The sequence below is a fragment of the Brienomyrus brachyistius genome, chromosome 1 (genome assembly GCF_023856365.1).
Source record: "Brienomyrus brachyistius isolate T26 chromosome 1, BBRACH_0.4, whole genome shotgun sequence".
NCBI classification, from domain to species: domain Eukaryota; kingdom Metazoa; phylum Chordata; class Actinopteri; order Osteoglossiformes; family Mormyridae; genus Brienomyrus; species Brienomyrus brachyistius.
Window position 1 is genome coordinate 3,455,782 of NC_064533.1, and position 26,347 is coordinate 3,482,128.

The following is a 26,347-nucleotide window of genomic DNA, read 5'->3' on the forward strand; positions in this document are numbered from 1 at the left end:
CAGCCAATCAGAAGGCTCCATAAACCACTTGTGATCTAGTTCACAGCTCATTTTAATGTGTGATAAGGGGTCTGTGTTCATATGTAGTCCATTTGATTTGAGAGAAAAAAAAATAATAATAAAAAAATAAACGAACAACAATGAAGATTTCTCCAGACTGGACCAAGCAGAGCACGTAAATTGTGTAAAAGTTATTTATTCTAAGAAATGTACAGTTTAGAAAATACTTCAGTCCATTTCCAAAATAATCTATGTCAGTCAAGAACTCGTAAACATCACAGGAAAGATGGGATTTTGTGTTTTTATCCTACTACTGAGGTAAATGTTGACTGAACAAGAGTCACATTTATATTAAGAACAAGTCCAAATATACAAAATATAAGGAACAAATAAATATGTTTCACATTAAATCCAGTCTAGCATTTCCTAGTGCAGACAAACCAGACAACAGCAGGGGAAGATGAATACAGAACGCTAACAGAGATCAGGCTCCTGGGTGTTATACCCAGCGTGTCCACCGTGTGGCAGCAAAAACTCAATTTCAATGCTGATGTCCTTCATACTTACCTCCAATAACAACTATTGCTTAAAAAAAAAGGATATCATATGATGGACGGCTCTGAATGTTTCTGCTTTACTCCGCACAAAGGACCGTCTGTTTGCAGGTACAGAGACTGCAGCTCTCCCTCTCAGTTATCATTTTGAAGTCCTAGGAATCTTCAAATACTTAGAATAACTGACACTCCTTTGCCAGGCATGGCTCAGACCCTGTGGCACCTGCATGAGCGAGGGGAGGGGAGCGGGCCCCCCCCCCCGAGAGGCTCAGGGCGGCTGTGGAGCCAAGGAGGGAGGTCGAGGGTGGGATCGGGGGCAAGGCGATAAGCGAGAGAGCCGGAAGGCCTCTGAGGTAGATGAAAATGCCATGGAGGGATCGCCACAGTCCAGAAATGATCATTAACAGCACAGTAACTTTCACACGAGAAATAAACACTCCCAGACCATGGAGTCATCTGAGGTCCTCCACGGACAGATCCCGGAGGAGCACTCCATGCAGTGGTCCCCCTCCAGAAATCCTCGTTTTCCTAAACCAGGATACGTCGGCCCTCCTAACCTTTAAACCTCCCCGGATTTTTACAGAGCAGAGAGACCGCAACCAAGCGTCCGGTGAAGACAGCAGTCATTCTCCCAGTAGACTGAAGATATATATATAAAATTTTATATACAAACACATACATACACACAATCCAGCAGGACCTCGTCAGCATGAACTGATGTGGAGTTATCCATCAAATAAGTCATTTTAAAATACCCGTATTAACACTATACCCTGAGGACGTTCAGCTTGAAAAAAGCGGGTGTTTGCTTGCAAAAATCTACTCAATATGACTAAACCCTAAATGAAATGTGCATTTATCATACAAGCAGCTACAAGAGTTTAAAAAAACACTCAGTTTAAAAACCTAAGAACACGCCAGAGAGACAGATTTCAATGCATGTAAGATCATGTAAAATGTGAAGTAGTCTGTGGCCACTTGTACACCTTAACTGAAGCGAAAAACACTAACGTTGTACGCTGTGTATACAAAGCGTCGAACGAAAGGTAGAAAATAAATAAATCCAAGGCCACTAATTCCAGTATCTGAAGTATCATTATCCAGTGTGGTACCCAGAAGCAGGCGGACTTAACGTTTTTACAGTGAAGGCAAAATCGGAGGGACACCACAACTGTGTCAAAACAAGGCAAGGCAGCACAGGGGCCCGAGCGTCCGCACAGGGGCCCGAGCGTCCGCACAGGGGCCCGAGCGTCCGCACAGGGGCCCGAGCGTCCGCACAGGGGCCCGAGCGTCCGCACAGGGGCCCCATGCTGCCAATATTTCATTCATACATTCAACGAGTACACAAAAGGCCAAGAGGCTGGGGTTCGGCGCTTGAGATACGGCGGAAGTTCACTGCAGTCGCAGAATTCACTGCACTCGCAGAAGTACCGGCTGTCGTGGACCTGAGTGAGACCACAGAGCCGCTCCAGTGTTGGATGGGTGCTGGACTGACGGCTGGCATTCAACAGCAAGCAGAAGCTCCCGCGGGGAGTAAGACACAGATAAAAAACTCTCTAGATGCAGTAAATACGGGCTGGTGGCCCTGCTTGAGGGCTTGGGGCACTGCACACGCATGCACACAGGCAGGGAGCTCCGCGGCTTTCACTTCCATTCACTCGGCGTGCAGTAAAAGCCGCGGCCGGGCCGCATGACGCAGAGTTCCGCCTCCTCACTTCCCCCGGGGCTGTTCACACGCCCTGCTTGCCGCTGTGATCCCTGGGCGAACCGGCACACATCCTCTGCTGCCTGTGGGGGGAAAGGGGGCGGGGTGAAGAGCCTCAACCTCTGATCATGTGGAACATCTGGTGAATTATCTACGGTTTGGAGTAGCATCTGCTGAATAAACTGTGGCAAAAATAGTGCGGCGCTCCCCTTACCCAGGGTGAAGGTAGTGTTCAGGCACCACGCCTCTCTGGGGGACCATCATGCCCTGGAAGTGGCCCCCAGCTTGAGGGTGTCTGTATGGGGCCATGCGAGACTGACCGCCAGGGTAAGGCAGGTGCTGGGGGCGCTGTAGGGCCTCCATCAGGTGCGGGTGGGGTCGCTGAGGGGCATAGTGACCACCAGGATATGGGTGGGCTGAATAGGGAGGATGAGACATCATGTGGGGGGGTGGGGCGCCGCCCTGCTGCATACCAGGATGCATGGCGCGGGGGTCGTACAGGAAGCCAGGGGCGCAGGGCGGCTGGCCGGAACGACCTCGGGCCATGGCGGTGTGGCTGTCCAGGTCCAGGATCTCCTTGGGGCTCTCGGATCGGTCGGGACCTCCTTCCACGCGAGCCACTTTCACCGGGCTACCGGACTCCCGGGTGTCTGCCGGGCCCTCAGGCCGGGGGCTCGGGGAAAGCAAGGAGCCCCCCGCGCCCTCCGGGGACATGCTGCTCTCCTTGACGTGCCCAGGGCCGTTTGGGGCGACGCTGGTGGAGACGTAGGCGTTGGAGGGCACGGGGTGACAAGGCTGGTAGGGGGCAGCATGCCACTCCTCTGACGGAAAGCCACCCCGCCTGCCACCCTGGGCCTGGGGGTAGTAGTGTGTCTGCTGGTACGGCGGGAACATATTTGAGTTTCCTTGGTGGCTAGGGGCGGCCATGTGGTAGGGATACGTCGCCCCCTGCCGGTGATAGGAAGGATACTGGGCAGGGCTGGTGTGGGGGTTCACAGTCTGCTGTAGGGGCTGGCTGGGAAAAGCCTGGTGGTTTGATGCGGGCAGCGACCGTCCGACGGGCAGGCGGTACTGTGCATGGGGGGTACTGCCCATGCCAAACTGGACCATGGCCCCATTTTCCTGCCCTTGGGGGTGGGGGGGTATGTGAGATGCTGCTGGCCCTCGGGGGCCATGTGGGGGCCTGCTGTGGCCTGGATGCTGCGTCTCTGGGCTGAAAGTGGGCTGTTCGTAGTGGCCATTGGGGGGTGCTGGTGACCTCATCATGGCTGGCCCAGTGTGCTGCTGGGGAACAGGGCTGCCGTTTGGGGCCTCCCCTGGCCTCCTGTCCCCACGTTCCAAGGGCCCGGGGGGCCGCGGAGCAGCATGGCCCGGGGCTGTGGGTGGCCGTCCGGCATGTGGCAGGTTTCGAGCCGCACCATGACGCGGTGCATTCTGGGACGCCTGGTGGTGGGGAGGCTGTGCCATGCGGTTCCCCTCCCTGTCACATGTCTCTGTGCCCTGGGGGTGTCCCGGCGCCGGCTCTCCCTTCCCCCGCTCTAGCTGCCTGTTCACGTCTGGGCCAGACGGGCTCTGAAGGCCCCCGCCGGATTGGTCAGGGTGCTCTGTGGGGCTCGGGACGGACCGGCGCTCCTGCTTGGCCGGCACCGGTGCCACTCGGGCCGGCTGGATGGCCGCCGGAGGCTCGACGGGGGTCACACCTGGCGAGATTTGGGACACAGAAAGCAAATGGAAACTTTCCTATTGTTGTGGAAGAAGGAAACACCCCCCTCCCAAAAAACAGACGGACACCGTGCAGCTCATGAATATTCCACCAGCCTCTCGCTGTGAAAATAATTAGCGCGCGATACGGGCGACCTGCTTGCTCCAGGGGCTGATTCCCCCACGCGGCCCCCCTCCCCGACTTACCTTTGGGCACTGGGTCCAGGTCGTCAGTGGACCGGCCATCACCTCCGCTGTCCCCGGAGAGGCCGTGCTGCCGCATTTCGAGTGGAGGCAAGTTGGGCTGCAGGCCGGGGGCTGGGGTCGCCTGCGGGGGCTGCTGGGGAAGGGGCTGGCGGGGGGGGCCGGCAGGGGGGGCCCTCGAGGAGGCAGACAGCTGCTGAAGGGCAATCATTTCCGGGCTTTCCAGCATGGACGCCAACAGGGGGCGTGATTCGTGGGGTGGCCCGGGGGGGCGCTGTGACACAGGCCCTGGGGAGTGGACGGAAGGCATTCGATATGGCCCATTGAGGGCAGGGTACCTGGAGGGCTGCTCTGGCCATGGCTTGGGGGGCATAAGGGGCCGGCCCACCCCAGAGACAAAGGCCAGCTGGGGGGGAGGGTTTCCCTGGTCCTCATTGGCTGGGCCACTCGGCCGCTCGTGTCCCTGGTTGCCCATCCCAGACCACACCGGGGGCATCCCCTCCACAGGGGGGCAGAAGCGAGTGAACGAGTTGTGCTGTGGTGGGACATCTGAACCTGGGTAGCGGCTTCCTCCTGCATGCATGACCTGGCCCTCGGGACGCCGATGCACCGGGTGCAAGCTGCCCTCCTGTGCCGGGCTACAGAGGCCCCCTGACTGCAGGGCCATAGGCCGAGGACCCAGCGAAGGGCCGTGAGTGGGACCCATGTAGGAATGGGGCGGCTGGTGCTGCGAAGGCAGCGGCCGGGGCTTGGCGTCCATCGGGAAGCGGGGGCCGAGGTGCTGCTCTTGTCCAGGTGGGTGCTGAAAGAGCCAGTGGGGGTGGATGAGCGACTTGAGGCCAAAGAGGTGAGCCAGCTCCCTGGCCCCGCCCACAGATGCCCACGACACCCCTACCTGCACGTTGAAGCTGGGGAGGTGCCACGAGCTTGGCCCCCCAGGCCCGAAACCCACCAGGCCTTCTGGTCTGAACCCTCCAGGTTGCGGGTCTGGTGGTCTCTGCCCGCGGAACATGAAGCGCTGGCCAGACGGCCGCTGGAGCTGCTGCTTCATGGAGAAGGGCAGGAGGAAGAGCCAACAGGTATGGATCATCATCATCATCATCATCATCATCATCATCATCATCATCATCAGCACCATGCATGCCACCAAGCAACCCACCACAAGGTGGCACCGTCAGCCTGTCTGCAGTCTTTTCATTATTGTGCCAAACCACATAATTTGGATATAAAAACAAATGTCAGGGACAGTCTTAATAAAAAATAAATAAATAAATAAATAAATTAACCAATAATTCTCTGACTAATGTGTAATTTTTAACCCCCCCCCAGTGCCGGTGTCCCCCCTGTGACAGCATGAATGTGATGGTCCCCATGAGACCCCCAGGGAAGGTGGCACCTACCATCTGTGCTGGACGATAGGGGTTGGGCCCGACCTCAGCTCCAGGACGTGGCTGTCCCGCCTGGAAAGGCGGACCTCTCAGGGGCCCATTGGACCACGGAGAGGTGGGGGGTGGTGGGCTGGATTTTCGTCGGTGTTCCTCCTGAGGGGGGCCCCCTTTCCCGCTCTGGGAGTCCCTCCGGCGCCGGGCTGGCTTCTCTGCGGCACGGGTCAGGCTGTCGAGTGCCGCCTGTCCGCCTGAGCGCTGGACTCGGCTCCTCCGGCGTTCCCGCCGCTCCCTGTCCTCACTGCTGATATGGAACTCTTCGTCCGTGTCTCCCTCCTCCGAGGGGAAGTGCTTGAGCAGGGCCTTAGCGAAGCATCGCTCCAGGGATTCAGCCATCATGGTGTATTCTAGGAAATAACAAGGGGTGGAGCTAATGTCTATGCACACGTGTGTGTGTGTGTGTGTGTGTTACACCCATGAGACTGTTGGAGAAAAACCAGAGCTCTCTCAGTGTGTTACACACTTAGAAACACACAGGCCTTCATTTCTTCAGCATATGTATATCACTGAACAGGTCAGGGGGCCCCATGGTGACCTCTGACCCCCACACCCCTCCCCTGAGAAGGCCCTCAGACGGATGACTGGCTCCACAGAGGCTCCTAAGAGGGACCGGGCAGGAATGCCTCTCGGCAGAGCCCCCACCAAGCCTGGCTCCAGTTCACAGGACCATCTACTCGCTCTCCATTAATCAAAGTCACATGGCCTACAGACCCACGTTCCACAGAGACCTTTAGCCAAATCAAGCTGCCCTCATCTGCCCAAGTCAACGTCCAGTAACCCAGAGAACCGAGTGCGGCGAGTCTTACCGCTGTCCTCCCCGTTATATTCCTGGCAGTTCTCAAACATCAGCTTTACGTCGGACACGAACTCGTCCTTGGCGATGTACTCGCCCTCGTTGAGCTTCTTCTCGATGGTGGATAGGTCCATTGGACTCTGCACATAACAAGCAGTGTTTCTCTCCAATAAGGACTAGTGGCTACTTCATTCACGTCTCCTAGGTTTGTGCGGGCTGTGGCCGGTCTCCCACGCTCACCTGGATGATCTCGTGATAGTTGGGGGCGTAGGACTCATCCACAGGCTCCATGAAGGGCCATGCATCTTTGTGGGCCTTCAGAGCCTCCAGCACTAGAGACCAATCAGAAATTAAGGTGAATCCCTCATCCAATGAACAGCAGGTTAAAAGAAAAAAGAAAAAAAATGACGTCACACGGATACATGATCATTATAAGAGAGGTTTCCGTCATACCTTTGTACAGTGCTGTGTAATCGTCATCGATTTCATAGCTAAAGTGCAGACGAAAGATCAAACAAAGAAAATCTAGTAAATCAGATGCCACATTCATTGACGAACCCCAAACATGGACATTAACAGCTTAGGAAACTACGGTAGCTTTGAGTTTTAATTTAAAATCAGATTTTTATCCAACAACCCAGGTTAGAAGCTCAGATCAACATTAGTCAGTGGCTGATTTCTGGGGTTAAATGAGAACCAGCTCACGCAATTGCAGGTCACCAGGACTTGGTATTACAGGGGTAACTAGTACCACAGCTATCATGGGGGATGGGGGTCACATGGATTTATGCGGGGGGGGCGGGGCTGTCATGTAAATTTGTGGATTAGTGGTAACCATGGCCACGGCGACATAGCGAGCTCAGGCAAGAGACTGGCGGAGAGCCCTTACAACTCCTTGGTGCGTCGGGCCCGACGGATGGGCGAGTGCGGCTCCAGATGGAGCAGCTCTGGAGGAAGCTCCTTGCCCTGGGACAGCAGCCAGGCCTTCTCCTCCCGCTGCTTCCGTCGACGGGCGCGTTCTGCGGACGGGACACAGGATGACGCCGTCGGAGGCGGATGTCAGGGCGCAGGGCCAGCGGCCATGACACGCTGATAATGGCACTTTGATGCAGTCGCCGCTTATCCAACCCTGACAAGTGGCTTTGGGCATAAGCATCTCTACAGAAGGACCAGGGTGGACCATCTCACTTTCCCTACAGAACTTGCTGCCTGAACCTAAAGTCAGGCCTCACCTTCACCCCCAATTAAGCTTCGCTAAGGATGCATCCAAAATGGCATACCTACACAGTACATACTAAATTTCATCAGAAGGCTGCTACGCAACCATTAATGTAGTACATACTGCATGTCCGCATGTGAATAATATGCACGCACTCGGACACACTGCTGTGGCCATCTTGTATATTACGCAACGTGATGTAGTGATGTAGCTTGACCCCAGCAAAAAGAAAAAAAGCAACTTGTATAACAGGGTATTGTTTTCTACTTAAATGTGTACAGGGTTTTTCTCTGCCATCTTGACAAAAATTTGAGCAAGTGACATTCTTCATTTCTCGCTGCAGTAGCAGTGGCCTTGCGTGATCTATACTGCCTCATCTATCAAAGTTCGGCAGAATGTAGTATGTCGTCTGAGTACCGTTCACGTACTCTCATCCAGACTGTGGATTTGGACATACTGCACTTTGCATACTATATTTTGCCTACTACTTAGCAAGCAAGTATGTGATTTTGGATGTACCCTAACTCTACATGAGGTAGAGGGGCCAAAGCGCCTCATTTGAAGTGCCTTGATCTAGTGAGGGATATTCCCCAGGATCCAAAGGGCCTCCAGAGCCCGAAGCTCACCCTCCACGGCTTTGACCCGCTCCAGCTCTTCACGCTCCCGCTCCTCCTGCACCATCCTCTCCTCCTCCTTGCGCTGCTCGGCCAGCAGAGCCTGCCGATCCGCATCGTCCTCCTTCCGCCTGTGCTGATCTGCCCGCACGGTGGCTGTCTGGTCCTCCTGGGATCACACATGCATGCACATGTCAGTGCCCATGTCTCCTAGCACCTCCTCTTCCACCGCGGGGGCCACTAAGAGGCTTCCTCTCACCTCCTCCTTGCGGGTTTCGTTTTTTGCCGGCAGCCGCTGGGAGGAGCTGTGTGGAGGTGTGGAATCCAGCCGTTTTTCTCGCTGCTCCTTCTCCTGCAGTGCAGGAGCGGCTCAGGGTCACACAGGGCAGACCATACCATTCCAGCATGACCTGGGGAGTTTGTGGGGGTCATACCCCTGGGCACTAACCCGCCTGATGCGACCCAAGCCTTAATTATAGTGATTATCTCCTGAAGGACTTGGAGGGAAGTCAAGGGGCGTGCAATTATTATCCTGACACATAACATTAAAAAAAGCTGTTATTTAAGCACAGTCCATTTACCAAACCACTGAATTTTTACTGGAGTAGTACCACTGTACAGTGACCTCAGACTCAATGTGTGGAACGAACCAATAACTTCAGAGAGGTAAGTTCACTCTGCGTTACTGAGAGTTGTACAAATGACCTGCTCTCCCACCACAGACTCCTAGGCATGGGAACTGGAACATAACACCACCACTGTTCACGAAGGCAATATAGCAGGTCTGCTAATCACACGGCCAAACCTAATCATCTCAATGTTCCTGAAGGTTCTACAGGAGAACATCGATTATGAAGTGCCTCAAGCAGTCTTGGGTCCAGACAACCCAAGAGATAATGGAACCTGAGAGTTCCGGATAGACACGGGCAGCCATGGGACCGTGCCCACTTCATCACTGCAGGCTGTTGCAAGCTGCACCTTGTGATCGATCATGCTGCTGATCTCCGGCAGGAAGTTCTGGCTGATGACGCGGTAGAGATGCCGGTCCTGGGGAGAGGACTTGTCCTTGATGCTGTCGGCCAACTTGACCCATTCCTCCTCTGTGTCACACACCAGAGACCAAGCACCTCGCTCCCGCTCTGCAGGAGAAAGTCAGGATAATCAGCACGTGGCACCACCATCACAAATGCTGACCCCAGCGTTTCTTCCTTTTTGTCAACAACTGCTATATAAAAATTATTAATAAGGAACCTCAACAAGGAAACCATGAGGCATTTGACTAACCCGAGCCAAGCCGCAGAGGGTCCACCCCGTTCTCCTCCACCACGGCGTTCAGTTCGCTGAGGACGAGAGGGCACACCGCACACTGAGTCGCCATGCCCACTACGCTTCCTTAACACTACGCTTCCTTGACGTTCAGCTCCGATTTGAACATCAAGAAGTGCAGACAGACATGTTGCGAGTCAAGGTCCCAAAGGATGATTTGGAGAAGCGTTTTTAAGCGACACTATATATCAAAAAGTATGTGGACACGTCTGTCAGTGAACATTGGTGTATGTTTGTTTACACGGTTTCACAGAATCTCCTGCAGCAAACATATACGACAGAATGGATGGTTCAACAGTAGAGGCAAGTGATCTTCCACTTGGCGACATCATTAGACGGCGTCTTTCCAGCAAGTCAGTTCACCACATTTCTGTCCTGCTAGAGCTGCCGTGGTCAACCGCAAGGGAAGTGATTATGAAGTGTGAACATCTGGGAGCAAGTTCAATTACAAACTGATTGGACATATATGAGGGACCTGATCATCCAACAGCAATGACCAACCTGAATGGCTGCAAATGCCACCACCAATGTTCCAACATCTAACGGGAGGCCTTTCCAGGGGTCATTATAGCAACAAAGAACCAACCAACCTTATAATATCATCCTGGGTTTTGGAACCAAAGAAGCTGGTGTCCACATACTTTTGGCCATGTAGTGTACAATGTTTCAGGGCGTCTGTCCAGCAAGGCGTTACCTCAGCCGCTTCTCTTCCTCCAGCTTCTTCTTCTTTGGCGGTCTTCCTCTCTTCCTCTTCTCCGGCACCCTGACTTCAGGTACCTCGCTGTTGAGGTATGTCAACCAGTCATTAATCACCTTATCAGAATACCTCGATACAAATCATCGACGCAGTATGACGCAATGTCCCACAGCAGTGCTATCTACTTCTCCACCCCAAGGTGTGGCCTCCGTACCAGAGTTCACCTGGCTTTGGCTTAACCGGCTCCTCTTTGTACATGCGTGTGCCATAGAAATACCAGTAGAGGGCGCCACTTCCATCCTGCCCCAATGGCTCAACCCGCAAGCTGTCTGCATCCAGGCCCTGGGAGAAGAGGGGGGTGGGTGGGGGGGGGGGGAAGAGTGAACTTCAAAATCTACGGAAGAGGATTAGGGCCACCATGAAAATATTATTTGAATTCAGACTTCTCAGAATTCTGAGATTAAAGTCAGAATTCAAATAATGTTTTCATCGTGGCCTAATCCTCTTCCGTAATAACCACTGACTAGTCCGTTGGAACATTTTGCCGTTGTCTGATGAAAACTGCATATCTCCACTTTTTTGTCGATTATGAAAGTTTTTTTTAACCAAAAATGAAATGTGCACATTCTTTGGTCTACTGACAGTGTCTGTCATGCCATTAACCAATGAATAGATGTTCTATTAAGCCATCAGTTTAACTAGCATTTATGTTTGTACTAGTTAATACTTGTATTCATGATGGTTGCTCGTAAGGAGTACTTCATATTGCTAACTTCAACAACATAACGTTGACAGCTAGATTGCTAGCTCATGTAATTGTTAACTATGAATGCAAAGTGAGATTAATTTGTATTTTGACACAGATGCATATAGGTCCATTTAAAACATTGAGCAGATCACGGATTGCTGTTTAAAGATAGGTTTCCATTTGTGGTGCCAATGGCCTCTCAGTATGTTGTTTTAGGTTTATTTTGGAAAGTAGTTTCTGCTCAAAAAATAAAGGATTTTTGGAGATGTTTTTCCTTGGAAAGCGATAAGAGAAAGCTACCCATGCACACAGATGGAATCCAAAGGACGGCTGGAGGACAGGTTTGTGTAAACCAGTATACAAGTGTTTACCCACAGCAACAAGATAGCAACACGTGCCTGCCAATATCTTCAGGATAAGTAAATGTGTTTCGGTCACATTAGTAATCCATTCTGACCAACAAGTTTAATAATTACGTTTTAAGAGAATGTTTGCAAGCACATCACAGCTCTGTTCTAACTTCACCATTTTACCTGGGGAGTCATCTACCCACTTGACCCCGCACTGCCCCGAAAGGAATTCCATATCACTTGCGTTGCTCTTTGGGCACTTACCTTGAGCAGGTCGAAGACGTCGGCCGCATCCAGCCGGTAGTCGCAGAGTCGGTGAAGCAGCTCCACTTGCGTGCGAGTCGGCAGAGTCTCAAAGGGGCCCAGTCGTAGGGGGTTGGGCTTCCCCTCTTCCAGCTCCCAGCGGTAGTTGATGATGTCATCAAGGTAACTGCTAAATGCTTGGGGTCTGAGGGGAGCAGGAACAGAGCTAAGCCGTGTGTCAAATAGCCAGAGGAAGCGACAAGGAGTAACTGGGTCACCGATATGGGCCACACTGCGAGACACAGCCCAAGTCAACATGATTCTGCAGAAAGTGTTTTCTAGGAATACCCAGAACTCCTCCAAGTGTCTACGATCTACAACAAAATGGATGCCTTCTCTTGTTCCCGAGAGAAAATCCATCAGAGCAAACTGGTGTTTAACATTACCGTGGGACCATTAATGTTGAGCCATCCACTGGGTGGGAAACACAACACATTCATTTGCAAATGGCGCCCTTTCAAGGTATTTGTTTTAGAAAACACACATTATGTGCGAGTTCCTTTGGCGCCTTTGTGGGAGCCTAATAAAAGTCTAATTTATGCTGCCATACTGTAGAGGCTCCTTGCAACGTGGCGAGAGCCGTCTCTTTCGTACTGGGTCAGGGCCCATTATAGTTTGCCTGTGGGTCGGGTAATTGTGCTGGTTCCAGGTCAGCCCGGCCTGATTCATTCGGACCCGCAAAGACCTTTAGTTCTTGCTCAAATGCACAGAAACAAGGGCTCAGGGCAGGGGTTAGTACAAGCGCGAGGGTAGGGGCGCGCAGGGGGGCAGTGGGGCAGAGAGAATGGCTTATTTTGAAAGAGCAGCGAGCATTCTCAGAGCTGCGCCCCCCACCCCTACCCCCACCCCCCAGCTCTTCTCCGACTGGGCGTTTAACGCGTGCGGATGAAAGAAGCACCTCCTGAATGACCAGGGGAACCTAAGCTACATGGGTAATGCCAGCAGCTGTCTGACCCAGTAAGGTGTCCTGCCCAAAAAGCACCACCCTGCTTCCACGAGACTGGGAACAGAGAGGGAATGTGTGGATACCAGAGTCACACAGAGGTTTTCTGAACCAATCTGATCTTCAGGATATTAGCCACAAACATCCTGTCCTCCAGAACCCGGAATAACAAAATGCAGCAGAGTTTTGAAGCTTCTCACAAGCATTGAGGTAAAGGCTTAACACCTATAGTCGTTTCCTGAACCTCGTAGTCAAACTTCAGTGTGGAACAAAAAGAGGTGTTGGGGAGAAGAGCAGGATGAAAGAGCGTGAGAGTTTGTCAGATGCCGGCACAGACTGGCCAGCTGGGGAGGGGGGGGGGCAGGGTGCTCACGTGATGTCTGTGCGCTGATAGCAGCCCTGCAGCAGCGAGGCGATGAGTTCAGCCAGGAATTCGCCGTCCTGCTTCAGCAGCGCCTCCTCCAGCTCCTGCGAGGACAGAGGAGAGCAGAGGTGGCGTGAAATGGGGGATGGGGCCCGAGTCCCAGAGAGAGGAGCGCCAAGCACATCTGTTAAAAGGCAGACTGACACCCCGCTGGGAGCGGCAGCTGAAAAGGGCACAGGAGGAGCGACAGACGCTTTCTCTCAGCTCTGCTGCAGGGGGCGCCTTTCCCAGGACCCTCAGCTCATCGCACGTTTACCGTCATTCAGAGCTGAAGCTGTGACCGATTTGGAGCTCGTCCCCACTCACCTCGCCCAGCCTGCACCCTACGCACCCAAAACATGGGTCAATACAGATCCGGCACTTCTATCAATTTTATCAAACCCTAAAAGTCACTAGTAAGGACATAGACAATGAGCCCAGAAGGGGACACCTTCATTCAGCCGGCATTCATATGTCGGTGGGCATGACTCCCTCAGGCAGCGCTTACGACCAGCTTCAAGTTCAGCATTGTGTGGCCCCCATTCAGCGTTTATGAAGCGTTAATAAGTTGGCGAGTATCCCCCCACCCCCGATGACAGAGCAGAGGCGTGGCAGTCCCCAAGACCCTGCCATCCCCCCCCCCTTATTCTCATCACTACCTGCTGGTCTCTGGCAAGGAGCAGCCTCTGCTCTGGTGCTGAAATACACCCAAACCTTCGGCTGTGTACTAGCGACACCCTGGAAAACTTGTGTATTTTGATCACCCACCATCCCCCAAATACTGCCCCTCCCAGCTTCCTTGGCTCCACCTCCCCCAAAGGCTGCTCTCTGTCCAGGCTGCTGGTTGGCGAGGGAGGCCCGGATACAGGAAGTGGCGATCAGTGGAATAACAATAGCCTAGCGATCACACATAGCCGTTCACAAACAGAACTTCAGCTCTTAGGGCCGGCCGTTGACAAATGTACGGCTCACAGTTTTACGCCCATTCTGACCACTGGAGACACACGGAGGCGTACAATGAACAATATCAAGCACATACACGGACTAGGTTCGTGCAGTAAATACTGCTGTGGAACAGTTACAGTGCAGTGACACTAGTTACAGTGCAGTTCCTGCCTGCCTCGGTTTTCCACTGCAGATGGATCGGTTCAGTTGCCAGGTTTGGAGAGCGACAGCATCATAAGACCGAAGTGGCGCTTATTTACCGTTCAGATGGTGTTTATCCTGATTTACTGTGCGCTAATCCCAACTAGCATGTCTGGTAGGATCACCATGTTATATTAGCATCAAACGCTATCAGAATTAGCATTCACTTCTGAAAAATTGCATTACGAATCCATTCCTTTTAGCTGTTGAAGAATACCGTTTAATTAGGTAGCTGGAAATTTCCAAGTTCCAAGAACACCGTGATGTAATGATGAGTAATACAATCTGCCCTTTTTTCCTTCAAACGATCCATGCACATTGACGGAGATCACTGGTATATTCCTATATTTTGACCAGTAGGATGGTGGTGACGCACCCGGCTCGATTTGATCATGCTTTTGATCCTGCTAGTAAGCGGCACCATGTCAGCGTGGATACAGCTCAGGTGCAGTTCAGATCATTTACGATGGTAAACAGTCAGTTTGCGGTACAGTTCAGGTACAGTGTGGTTCTTGGTGGCAATGGAAAAGCGTGATTATCTGGCTCATTAACAGCCCTCAGAACCGGAGCAGAGAGCCTCCACTACGCTCATCAGGCTCTGATCTGCGGCTTTCTGCAGCCCCTTGCCACTAGGTCAGACAGTTACCCCCTTTCCACGAGCAGTACTAGAGCTGGTGCCGGGCATTTTCCCGACCTGGAACTGGTTCCATTGTATTTCCACCGCAAAAAACTGGCCCTGGGCAAGAAAAAAATGGGTCTAGCATGGTACCAAAAAAAGCATGTAACCATAACGTCAGCAGAAGTATAATGGAGCATCACATCCACATCTTCCACACAGCTGGAAAATTCAATCCATAACCGTAATGTTTTGTCTAATACTGGTACTGGCAGTGACAACTTGCCAGTTTATTAGCAAAGGAACGTTAAATTGTTTATTCTGCGGAAAACGATGAATTTGTTAGCTAGACTTAATTACGAATTAAAAACCATGTCCGAAACAGATCAAAATAAATAATTCATATGAACCTTTATTTTACTCTCAGTTGCACCTACAGAACATGTTCCGTTCTTTTCTGAAAAGTTATCAAAAGACAGCAAACAAGAACCAGCACCATCTCAGTGTTTGTGGAAACAAGGTATAAGAGCACACTGGGAGTGTCTGGGTTCCTTAATGGTCTGAGGGATGCCGTCACAGCCCAGCTTCCTCTTCCCCAGGACACCAGGAACACCGGCCATCGCATATCGGTCCCCAAAGCACATGGCAGCCTGTCCACCCATCAGCGTAATAAGCACTTTGATCAGACTTCAAACCCAGCACTGGATGGGGGGAATAAGTGTGAGAATTAAGAGCAGGCAGACCACCTTTAATATGCTGCTCAGCTGCTGAAAAGTGCGTACGAGTGTGTGTGTGTGTGTGTCTGTTCCATGGATATATACTTTAAGGAGCACACTGTCAACAGCCCACTGTTAGAACAAAGAGGCCCACCCCCTAACTGGCTCCTATGAGCAGGAACCTCCATCTCTGCGAGCTCAACAGGCTCCCTCAGCACCTGCGGTTGTGTGTGTGGCCTTACTGACTCACTGGATGGCCCAGATCGCCTCCACACAGGAAACACTCATGGTTTGTGCCGTCAACGTTGTGAGGTTGCACCTGGGGCACCTGGATAATATTCTGCAGGCGACAGGTTTTCTATACTACATTTTTCATATTTATATTTTAAACATACAACCATAATGACATTGTCTTAAACTTCAGAGTTGTTTGTAAAATCCTTATTTGTAAGCGGACACATCTCACACGCAGATGCCTCCATGGGAGCTTCCCCGACAGCTCGCAGTTTGACGCGATTCCTAACCTCCAACAAAACTGCAAAAAAAAGACAAAGAACTGAGAAAAGTTTTGATGCTTCGCGATAAAAGAAACGTGAGAAATGGAGGAAGGCGTTTCGTTTCATGGTGCTGTTCCCATAATGCCTTTAAGCACTCACCGCATCTGTAACATTTACTCACTTCCCCCCCCATTCCCCCCCATACAAAAGACAGCGAGACATGCACACACAAGCGCACACTGAGGCACGGCCTCCAAACCCCTCCAGCACAGCCTCCCCACCCCTCCCAGGGGGTAAACATAAACCCGAACACAGAGCCACGGTAACAACCTCCACACAAGCTGGCATCCCCTGAGCCACTGGCGCTCGGCGGCACCGACGAGGGACGCTGCATGTGAAGATAAGCAGATGCAGACTGGCAGGCGAGCACCACAAGCTCGGCCACATGGCAGCCATATCCGAGTCCAATTCCAACGGAAGCCATTGTTAGAGGCCAGAGCAGGAGGATAAACAAAGTGCCCCGCGCTCCTATCGCCAGCCCCAGAGCTAGGCTGACCCGGGATCAGCACTCCCAGGGCACAGCAGAGGCACAGGACCAACACATTTGGCAAAGGGGGGGAGGGGTGTCAGAGCTCATGTGGGGGCTACACTCTCCCACCGCTGGGCTTGGAACAACAACCCCCCCCCCCCTCCACCCCCTTCCTCTAGCTCCTCGGGGCCTCTTCAACATCAACTGACAGCTGAAGAAAAACAACAGGGATCTCCGTCCTGGGGGGACCCCACCCCAGGCCAGGCCAGGGCAAAACCAAAACCAGACCTGGAGCAGGCAGCCTTAAGCAGCAAGTCAACATAAATGCTTCTGGGCTCCAGCTACCAGGATGAAACAAAGAAGTGTGTGTAACCCTGAGAGTGAAGTGAGCTTCATCCCTGTCCCAATATCCCCTAATTATAGATCTACACCGAGGAGCAAAGGCATAGCATTCATAACCTGCATCATCAACTGCGCACCGGTAGGGAGAAATATTAGTAAAAGCATGTAGACTCCGTGTCGTGCAAATTACGGGCAAACCTATAGAACAGGGGAATCTGCCGCTCATAAACTTAAGAAGCACATTGTAATCTGAATGAGTGATCTTCCCACCTGAACATCTCATCAACTTTAAGGGGTGGCAGGTCAAGACAGAGCAGCTGCAGTGAGCTACAAACCCCTGGGATACCAATGGGAACCGGCCCCCAAGAAACGTGCACCTCCCATCAGAGGTCCTGGGACCTGCGGGGACCAGCTCCTGAGAAACGTGTACCACCCACCAGAGGTCCTGGGACGTGTGGGGACCCGCTCACATGAAATGTGCACCTCCCACCAGAAGTTCTGGGACCTGTGAGGACCGACTCTTGAGAAACGTGCACTTCCCACCAGACGTCCCCGGACCAGTCAGGAGCCACTCCCATGAAACATGCACCTCCCACTAGTCGTCCTCGGACATGGCGGGGTGTTTACTGAAACCTTGTAGCTTCTCACTATCCAGCATCTCTCCTGCAAGCAGCGTCTGTCAAGCAGGGGCCAGGGGACAATGCAAGAAGTCCAGATAGGGTACATTCCTCAGTCCATGCGCTCCACCCTCCCCCCTACCGGTACTTTCTGGAATGCCTCACTGGGTAGAGAGCACAGACCTGATGTCGGTGTGTGTGAGTGTGTGTGTGTGTGTGTGTGTGTGGGGGAGGGAGAAATGGACTGACCAGGACAAGAGCACTTTAAAAGCTTCCACAGACTGCCTTCACTAGACATCTGGACGTCTTTCTCTACATCCTTCCAAAACCAAGAGCTCCAGTTCAGTGAAGGGTTCAATCAGGAGTCAGACCCCAGCAGCCTCTTTGGGGAGGGGGGGGGGGGGGTCAGTCCCAGTGTCAGAGCCAGGTGCATGCATGTGTGGAGGTGTCCACGTCAACGGCGGCATGTGCCAGGTGCATGCATGTGTGGAGGTGTCCACGTCAACGGCGGCATGTGAAGACCGTCAAGGGGCTGAGAAGCTGAACACAGACCCAGCACTCGATTCAGAGCTCAGTGTGCACTGGCTAGCAGACCCAAGCAGGCCTCTCCCATAGCTACAGAAGATTTGTCAGGCCATCTGCAAACTGGCTTCCACTGCAGCAGCTCAGCCGGACAGCCTGTCTCAGAGCGATCAATGTAAACCAGCTCGGAACGCTTCACGGCAGCCTGTATGCAGAGAGGTTAGACTCCTAAGACCTTTCGGCAATCAAGCTGCTTTCGCGAAACCGGTCAATCCGCTTAGAGGCAAAAAGCAGAATTTGGCTCCAGGTAAAATGAACAGACGTCCCATGAGGAGGAAGCAGTGTGTGGACCAGCTGAGATAATGGCCGGTATGCGGCACGTGCACACAGTCCGCCTGCCTGTCCCGTCACATTGGCCCAAAGTTACAAGTGAGGGTGGGGCCATGCCCCCGAGGAGATTTTGCCAGGCCATCAGGTGACACGTGCACCATGGAAACAAGGGGGGGGGGGTTGGCTAAGCGGATCCGCACGGGGGCCCAGCTGGCTCGTCTGAAGGGACCCGCGGGGGGGTGAGCAGGAAGGTAGGCTGCCACAGGCCGAGGGCCTGGCTAACGGCTCGCTCGGAGCTCCCCGCCAGCCCAGAGCGCTAAAAGGATTTTACAGAGCCACTGATGTTCCCCCACAAAAGACCAGCTTCCCCGGAACAGATGAGCCGATCAGCTCCAGTTCTTTGTTCCTGCTGTGCTGCACACCCCCCCCAGTCACGCACACACACCCCATTCCTCCCACACTCCCCGAGCCGGTGCCTCCAGCTCCCCCCGGGCCTGTGGGGTGACATTCCTGTCGGTTGCCACGCGGGCTGAGGGAGCCATAGTCTTCCCCTTACCTGCTCCGTACAGGTTATTGCATCACATGCACAAACAAAACAGCCCTTTCCAACTCCCCACCCCAATCGGTGACTCCTCAACAAACAGAAGTTCGTTCCGGTCCGGCTCTACCAAACGCCGCACCAATAAAACAGCCTTGTTACATTTCTGGCGACCTCTTACTTCTGAACGGCCGTCGTGAACCGGCAACGATGAAAAGGCACTCTGTCTTGGCACGCGTGCTGAAGTAATAATGGATCAGCACTTAACTACAGGGACGGGTGTTAAGTAGGTTTAGACGCAGGCCGGCCTTCCCTCCGATTCCCGGCGCTCCGCTGATGTGCGCGACAATCTGAATCCCTGGGAGTGGTGGGGGCACAGCCGCCACAGACTGGAGACGGGGAGCCGCGGGGAGCTCCAACAATGGAGGGGACGGGGGGGGGGAGAGTTGGGACAAACCCCAGCTCATGGCCGGCCCCTCACCCACGTACCGCTGTGCGCACTTGTCAGTCAGGCCTGGGGAGGGGGGAGGGGGGGGAGCGAGGGTGCTAGGATCGAGCTGAGTGTTTGGGGAAGATGGCGAGGGCACATGTGAGTGACTGTGCATAATCAGGAAACATTAGCAGGCAGCAGGAACGTGTGAATGTGTGTTTGTACATGAGGATTTCTGTGTGCACGTGTGTCTGTGTGTGTGTGTGTGTGTGTGTGTGTGTGTGTGTGTGTGTGTGTGGGGGTTTCTATGTGTGTGTTCGTTCGCACGGGTCTGTGCGCCTGTGGGTGTGTTTCTGCATGTGTGACGGTGCTCGGGCACAAAGCAGTGAAACGCATGCAGGGCAAGTGTATGCAAACTCAGTGCATGCAGGTGTCACGTAGCCAAGATACAAGGCGTCAGGCAGTGGCAGGGTGCTTCCAGAGAGCTGAGCACGTGTGTGTGTGTGTGTGTGTGTGTGTGTGTGTGTGAGTGTGTGGGGGTGCGCATGGGTGACACAGCCACTGTGTTCCATGGTCGTTTGCCAGACACATGGATTCTGGAAGGGGGAGGGTGGACAGAGGAAGACGGTACTCAGAGTTATGGCCGTATGTTACGCAGGTTCTCCTCACAGGCCATGCAGGGTCGGCTCACTTCCTTCCAAAAGCACGGCGGCCCTCAGCCATGGCCTCCAAGCCCGGAGTGGCTGGACCCCCTCCTCTCAGAGCACATCCTTTCCAAGTTATGGGGCAGGGAGGGGTATCGCATTTATTTAAAAATAACCCTAAATCTCGCACAGCATTAATCAGCAATGCGTCAGGAAGCTTATTGTTTTGAGAGGAGGCTGTCGTCAGCCCCTCCCTCCCAAACATAATGGGGCTAAATCCCCCTTACAATCAGGAGCCATAACACCCCCCCCCCCAGCATAAACGCACCCTCGACAGACATCAGCGGCTAGCCAGGGCACCTCCACCCTCTGGGGGGGGGGGGGAGAGCCACCATCTGTGTGTTAGTCATGGTGTTGCCAGGGCCGAGCCAGGCTGGGCCTCGGGATGAACACGGGGCACCCAGAGCTGGCACAGAGTCTGCACCCCGCTGGGTGGGATGGGGGGGCAGGTCAGGCCCAAAATACAACATGGATTCACACAACGGGGAGGAGAAGGAGCGAAAATTCAGAGAACAGCCCATTTTGTTAGAGTGTGGTGCAGGAGGGGCCCTCCTCTAGACACTTTCAGGGGGAGGTAGATGTTCTGTTCAGAGCAGAAGCGTAGGCCTGTTGGGCCACATTCATGGCACTGAAATAAATCAGGAGGGGCTTTAACAGGTGCAGCAGTCGTGCCCCCCACCCCCAGAGATTTAACGGGGACACAAAGCAAGCAGAGGCGGTCAGGGAGAGAGCCTGTCATTCCCAGAATTCAGCGAGCCCAGGCCTGTGCTGCATGTACAGCACACTCACTGGCCCTGGGCCTCAGCCGGCTTAGGATTTATGCGGGGGGGGCCTCCAGCTCTCCCTACAACCGGTTTACTCGGCCCTGGTACGAGTGATTCAGTGAGTGAGTATGGGAGAGAGAGACAGAGAGAGAGAGAGACAGAGAGCTTCATAAGAGCAGTCACTGTTGAATAACTCTGGGCAGATGTTTAATCCATTTCCCCTTAGATTACCCAGCCCCCCCACGTCCTACTCACACCTTGCAGATACAAGAATAACCACAGGTAAGTCAAACCCTCCCCACTCCCATTCCTGTCCCCTAGATGTCAGATTGATAACAAAGACACAGGCGGGTAGAGTGTAGTTAAGAGCAAGGCGGGGTGTGCTGAGCCCCCCCCCCCCCCCCACCCACCCCCCCACAAGCACCGGGCACGGGCCAGGGAGTCTGGGGTCGGGCTCACAGCGGTTCTGCATGCCGACGGTACGTAACAGAGCGTGCTAGGCCCAGACAATGTAACCGGTTGCCGGGGGGCGTCTTCACCCTGCAGAGCATGGGGTCTCCGGGAAAGATGTTGGAGTATAAATGGAGAACAATGTCTGAGGAGCAGATTTGTACATCGGCCAAAAGGGGTGGGGGCTATTATTGCACACCGGAACCACAGGAACAAAGGCGGAGACAGTGGCAGACCCACAGTCCACACCGGGGAACCTGCCACCACTCTGCGAGGTAACCAGCCAATCAGAGGCTGACTCCGCACGAAAAGGCGGGAAACGGCGCCTCCCGTGCGAATCACACATCGCTTTCCCTACGGGAAGCGTCTGGGAATGACAAGGCCGGGCCCAGACATCAACAAACCCCGTGGGGAATGCAGAGGCAGGAAGTACGGGAATGCAGGAGCTATGGCCGCCAGTGGGATCTGCCCAGCGGGACGTCAGGGGGCGGCGGGTACAAACACTCTGCTCGCATCACCACAGGATCGATACCCCAAGACAGCTGGGAAATATTTATTCAAGGTAGTGGAGCCATTTGACAGGAGATCAAAATCACCCCAAAGAACTTTCCTTCCCTGAGGAAGGCGACCAGCAACATCACAACATGCAGCATGGCTCACCAAGAAAAATACTCTCCCCGGACACAAAGGGTCTGCTCTCCACAGCAGAAATGGTAAATGGACTGCATTTATATAGCGCTTTTCTACTCCTACGAGTACTCAAAGCGCTTTACATTTCATGCCTCACATTCACCCATCCACACACCGGTGGCGGAGGCTGCCATGCAAGGTGCCAACCTGCTCACCGGGAGCAATTTGGGGTTCAGTGTCTTGCTCAAGGACACTTTGATGGGGTCAGGAGGAACCAGGGCTCGAACCTGCAACCCTCCAGTTGCCGAACGAAAGCACTACCTCCTGTGCCACCATCTTCCCCAACACAGAAGGACCTGGCCGAGGTTTTGACATTGGACGGGTCATAGATAGATGACCAAGTAGTGATTTGCAAGCCTTTGCTCAACAAGCAAAACAACTCTACAGTAAGACCCAGAATCCACTACAGCAGTGTTTGCCAATCCGGTCCTCGGGGTTCTGCAGACGGTCCATGTTTTTGCTCCCTCCCAGCTCCCAGTATGGAGCAGAAACATCGACCGTCTCTGGGTCCCCAAAGACCAGGCTGGGAAACCCTGCACTAAAGAAATAAACAGAATTAACATGCAAGGAATGGCAGCAAGAACCAACAACTTCTCACGACCTTCACAATCACTGGCCATCAGCTGAAGGACAACGAAGCAGATCGATAAGAGCACAACCACCTCGGCCCAGGCTTGGGTCACGCGGCACATCACTCCCGCACGCCAGCACAGCGCGTGATGCAATGTAAACAAGCCAGAACTGAGGAGCAGGGTCTCGAAGGACTCCGACAACAACGCGCTCGCTCAAGGCAAGAGGCCTTCGTGGATGGGGTGGAGTTTCCAGGGTTACGGGGCTGTACAGCTGTCATCAAACAGCCTTTTGGGGGTGGGGGGAGAGGCTCTCCAAAAAAGGGACCGAAATCATATTATCACAGCCTGTAGGTTCAAGCCAGTATTTAAGGCTCGTGCAACATCCTAAATAAAAAGGAGAAGGCGCTTAAGGCCCATGCCTAGCTGCTGAAGCGGTAAAACGCATCTTCAGAAAGAGCGAGCTGGTAATTTACACTTCAGAGCGAAAGTAAGGAGAGGCCACAGCCTTCTGCTTCCCCCATGTGACACCCTGCTTTCATTCGCCCGGCCCGGTTGATCATTGACAGAGGCGATGTCCTACTGCGGTCACCTACCCCAAATCGCCTGATGGCCGCCCCTCTATGGGGCGAATCCGATCCGCTTAGACCTGGATTTCAGCGTTATTCACTGAGCCAGCCTCCTGCTATTTACAGGACAACTATTTAGATGTATGTTAGGTCTATAAACAGCCAATCACGTGATGCTTCATTAAAATCACATGACCGAATTCAGACTAAGGAAATGTGTCGGGCAAACTCCTCAGCATTGCTGAAAGACAGATCTCTTCCTCAGAGGGATCTGAGCTTGCCAGAAAGTCCACCCCCCCCCCATGCCTGCCAGCACGTGGATCTCCCCCGTAATAAAAGAAAATTCTCCGCTGTTTTCCCACTACATCAATCGCGCCTCAGCGACAGTGATGAATGTGTCAAAGGCACCAGCAGGGGCCCGGCGCTGACTCAGGCGAGCCCCCCACCGCCTGCTTTTTAATGGTGAAGCAGTGTCATCCTTTTAAGTGTCGGCAACCCCCCCACCCCCAGAGAACATCAGTCTAAAAGCAGGTTTTCAGAGGGCCTGTGTTAACTTCTCCTGTGAGAGTGTGCGTGCGTGCGTATATGTGTGTGTGCGCGTGTGTGTGCGTCATGTGACCCACAGCCAGGAACATGGTAGTGTCCAAAACAAAATGACCATTCAGCCTTCCCACAAACACCACAACTGACAAGTCAGCGCCTGTAAAAACCTGCCTGAGATCAGATTTCCAGCCAAGCGGTCAAAAGGAAGCATGAAAAGTCAGCATAGAACGGGAACAAGCAGCTTTACAGCATTTTATGAAATCTGAGATAATGGGGAAATCGCATACAGACCGTTTTAATAAAACCAATCTTCGGTACACATATTCCCAGGCTCACGTCAATCAGGAAGACCACCAGGTGACTGTATCCGCGTAATTACCAAGCGTAGTAATTTAGCTTTATAAATTACATTTGCGTGGGTATTAATGAGGTTTCGTGAAATTAAAGGACAGAGGAGGACAGGCAGGCAGATACATCAGCCGTTCGCCATACTGTCCTGGTGATGGACAGACAGAGTCACATGATGGAAACTAACGAGTAAGCGGCCAGGCATTCCTACTTAGGGGATAAAAGATTGTGCTTTACGGCCTTTACACGCCCAGATGTGTCGGAATGTGTCTTACTGTCGTCACCCCCGATTATCAGTCCATTGGCATTATCCTCCAGGACGGCACTTTAATACTACAGCTGTGTAAGGTCAGGTTTTACTCATGCCGTTGCTTAATACCTTATAACCAGCTGGGGAAAGAGTTTCATTTTTTTTTCGCGGATTTTGAGATCGTGACCCTGGCAAAAGTGCTGCTTTATAAATAAGGTGTTGGAGGAGAAGCTGTTGACTTAATATTACCGCCGTTACCGCGTAACGGCAGCTGCCCGTGTTGTTCGCTTATGGCCAAAAGAGGCGTATTTTTGACAAAGTGGCAACGTAAACAAGGCTGACAGTGATAAACGACGACATTCAATTTGCTTTGAACGTTGCGTGTCACCTTGGATGAGCGATCCTACTAATCAGATTAAGATGATCCTCCAAACAGGTCCCTTAAAGCGCGATCACTAGTTTTATCAGTTAAATAAGCCTTTATCGGGGGCGACAGAAGACGACACGGCGGGAAAGCAAACCATCGTGAAAAACATGATGCCCCCCATCCCCCACTAGCCCGGACAACAAAGTTAAAACGGCTACCTGCGCATTTAATTTGGCATATCAATATGTAGGCAGACCTGGATGGCCGCCGATTACCATCCTAACAAAAGCCGACGCTGCAAAGATCTCGCAAGCTTATTAACAAAGCAAGGGACTTCCAACTTCTCCCAAACTGAAAAAAAAACAGCCTGTGGTCGCGCCCCCTCCCCTCACCCCAATAACAAAGAGGAGGAATGGGCTGTTTGGGGGGGGGGGGGGGGTGTTGATGCATGATGTTGACCTTAATCATTTTTCCCCTGTCCCATTACTCTTAGAAAGATCAAACAAGCTCAATTTCTCTAACAGAGTTCGTTTCAGGCAAAGCAATCCGGGATAATTGCCTGGTTAAACTTCCAACAGCGATATACCGGATTCATAATGATGACTTTAATACAGGACGCGCAGAAGCATGATGAATTACACAAGTTATTTGCACATAAATAATACCACACGTGTCACGCCGGCTCCAATAAACCCTTTCCGACATCTGAACTTGGTTCAGCCTTAAATAAATTACAGCAGATTAAATAATGGAAGTCAAAGTACGCGTCGGATGAACATGACGGCGTATATTTTTAACCATGAATGTAACAAAGCCCGAACTGGGGGCATATAGACTGGCAACAATAAAATGCCCTTCCTGTAGTGAACTTGAAATTTTCTCCCCCTTAAATTCCAACAAAAAAAGAGCGACTTTCTAGGAAATAATAGACAAGCGGCAGCCGATCGCTTTCCATTCTCTGGCAGTAAATAACTGCGAGATAAACGCGAACATTTGTCCGTCCGGCGTGACGGAATAACACAAACAATTTAGCTTAAATATCCTGACAAACTCCTGCCATATGAATGCAACCTACGGAACTGCCGATTGCGGCGTAAATATTTTGCCAGTTCGCTCCTGACTGCAAACAAAAACAGCAATGAACAAAAAACGAAAACAAACGGGAGCCGCTGAAGCACATGGCCGCAGCGCATCCAGCGAGTGAAGCCCTCGCTTAGAAATCGCAGAAATCACGTTTCAAACGCGAAATGCCCGCAGCATCGCCCGTATCCAAATTAATACCATCTATACGTTATGCTGCGATCGTCAGAAGACTATCATTAACTGGTTCTGGCTGGTAAAATAATTAGCCCAACTAGCTAACTACGGCTAGCAAACAAAATCAGAAGTTCTAAACTGTTCAATCGTGGGCTCGTTCACGATTTCAGGGGCGAGTGAATAGGAGAGGAGCGACGTGCATGTGTGAAGCGAAAATATCCATAGAAAAGAGCAAATTAACACATCAGATTTACCTCGATTTCAAAGTCTGGAAGATTGAATGCTGTCCTGAACAGCGAGCAAAAGTGCGCTATGGCGGGGACTTCCCACCAAGACTGGATCTCTTCCACAGAAATTGTACATCCCTGGGACATCTTCCAACTGCAAGTGTTCTAACTTGGTCTCTCACATCAGAAGAGCGGGTCAGCATCAGCCTAACGCGCCTAACGCCGCTTAAAGGTATAAACTTGTTCAGATGAAACAAAGTTGCTGTTGTTGACCTTCCATCCGGCCAGTTGCCATTGCAACCCTAAGAGCTGCGATCTGCT

At 52.6% G+C, this 26,347-nt stretch overlaps 1 protein-coding gene across 3 annotated transcripts; it reads right to left on the reverse strand.

The window, feature by feature from the left end:
• Positions 1–180: 180 nt before the first annotated feature.
• On the reverse strand, positions 181–26,347 carry LOC125745276 (cat eye syndrome critical region protein 2-like). 3 transcript variants are annotated; one of them, XM_049017980.1, is made up of 19 exons: positions 26,054–26,347; positions 12,976–13,070; positions 11,621–11,804; positions 10,473–10,600; positions 10,256–10,342; positions 9,520–9,575; positions 9,214–9,374; positions 8,495–8,587; positions 8,248–8,404; positions 7,292–7,421; positions 6,856–6,893; positions 6,643–6,734; positions 6,416–6,542; positions 5,565–5,956; positions 5,060–5,209; positions 4,168–4,966; positions 2,759–3,959; positions 2,474–2,675; positions 181–2,342 (listed from the first exon to the last, which is right to left on the reverse strand). In XM_049017980.1, the coding sequence occupies exons 1-18, from the start codon at positions 26,171–26,173 to the stop codon at positions 2,492–2,494; spliced, it is 4,194 nt and encodes a 1,397-aa protein (XP_048873937.1). In that variant the 5' UTR covers positions 26,174–26,347; the 3' UTR covers positions 181–2,342; positions 2,474–2,491. The 3 variants fall into 3 exon arrangements, with proteins under 3 accessions (XP_048873937.1, XP_048873927.1, XP_048873918.1); XM_049017970.1 differs by having other exon boundaries at positions 2,474–3,959; positions 5,060–5,206; XM_049017961.1 differs by having other exon boundaries at positions 2,474–3,959.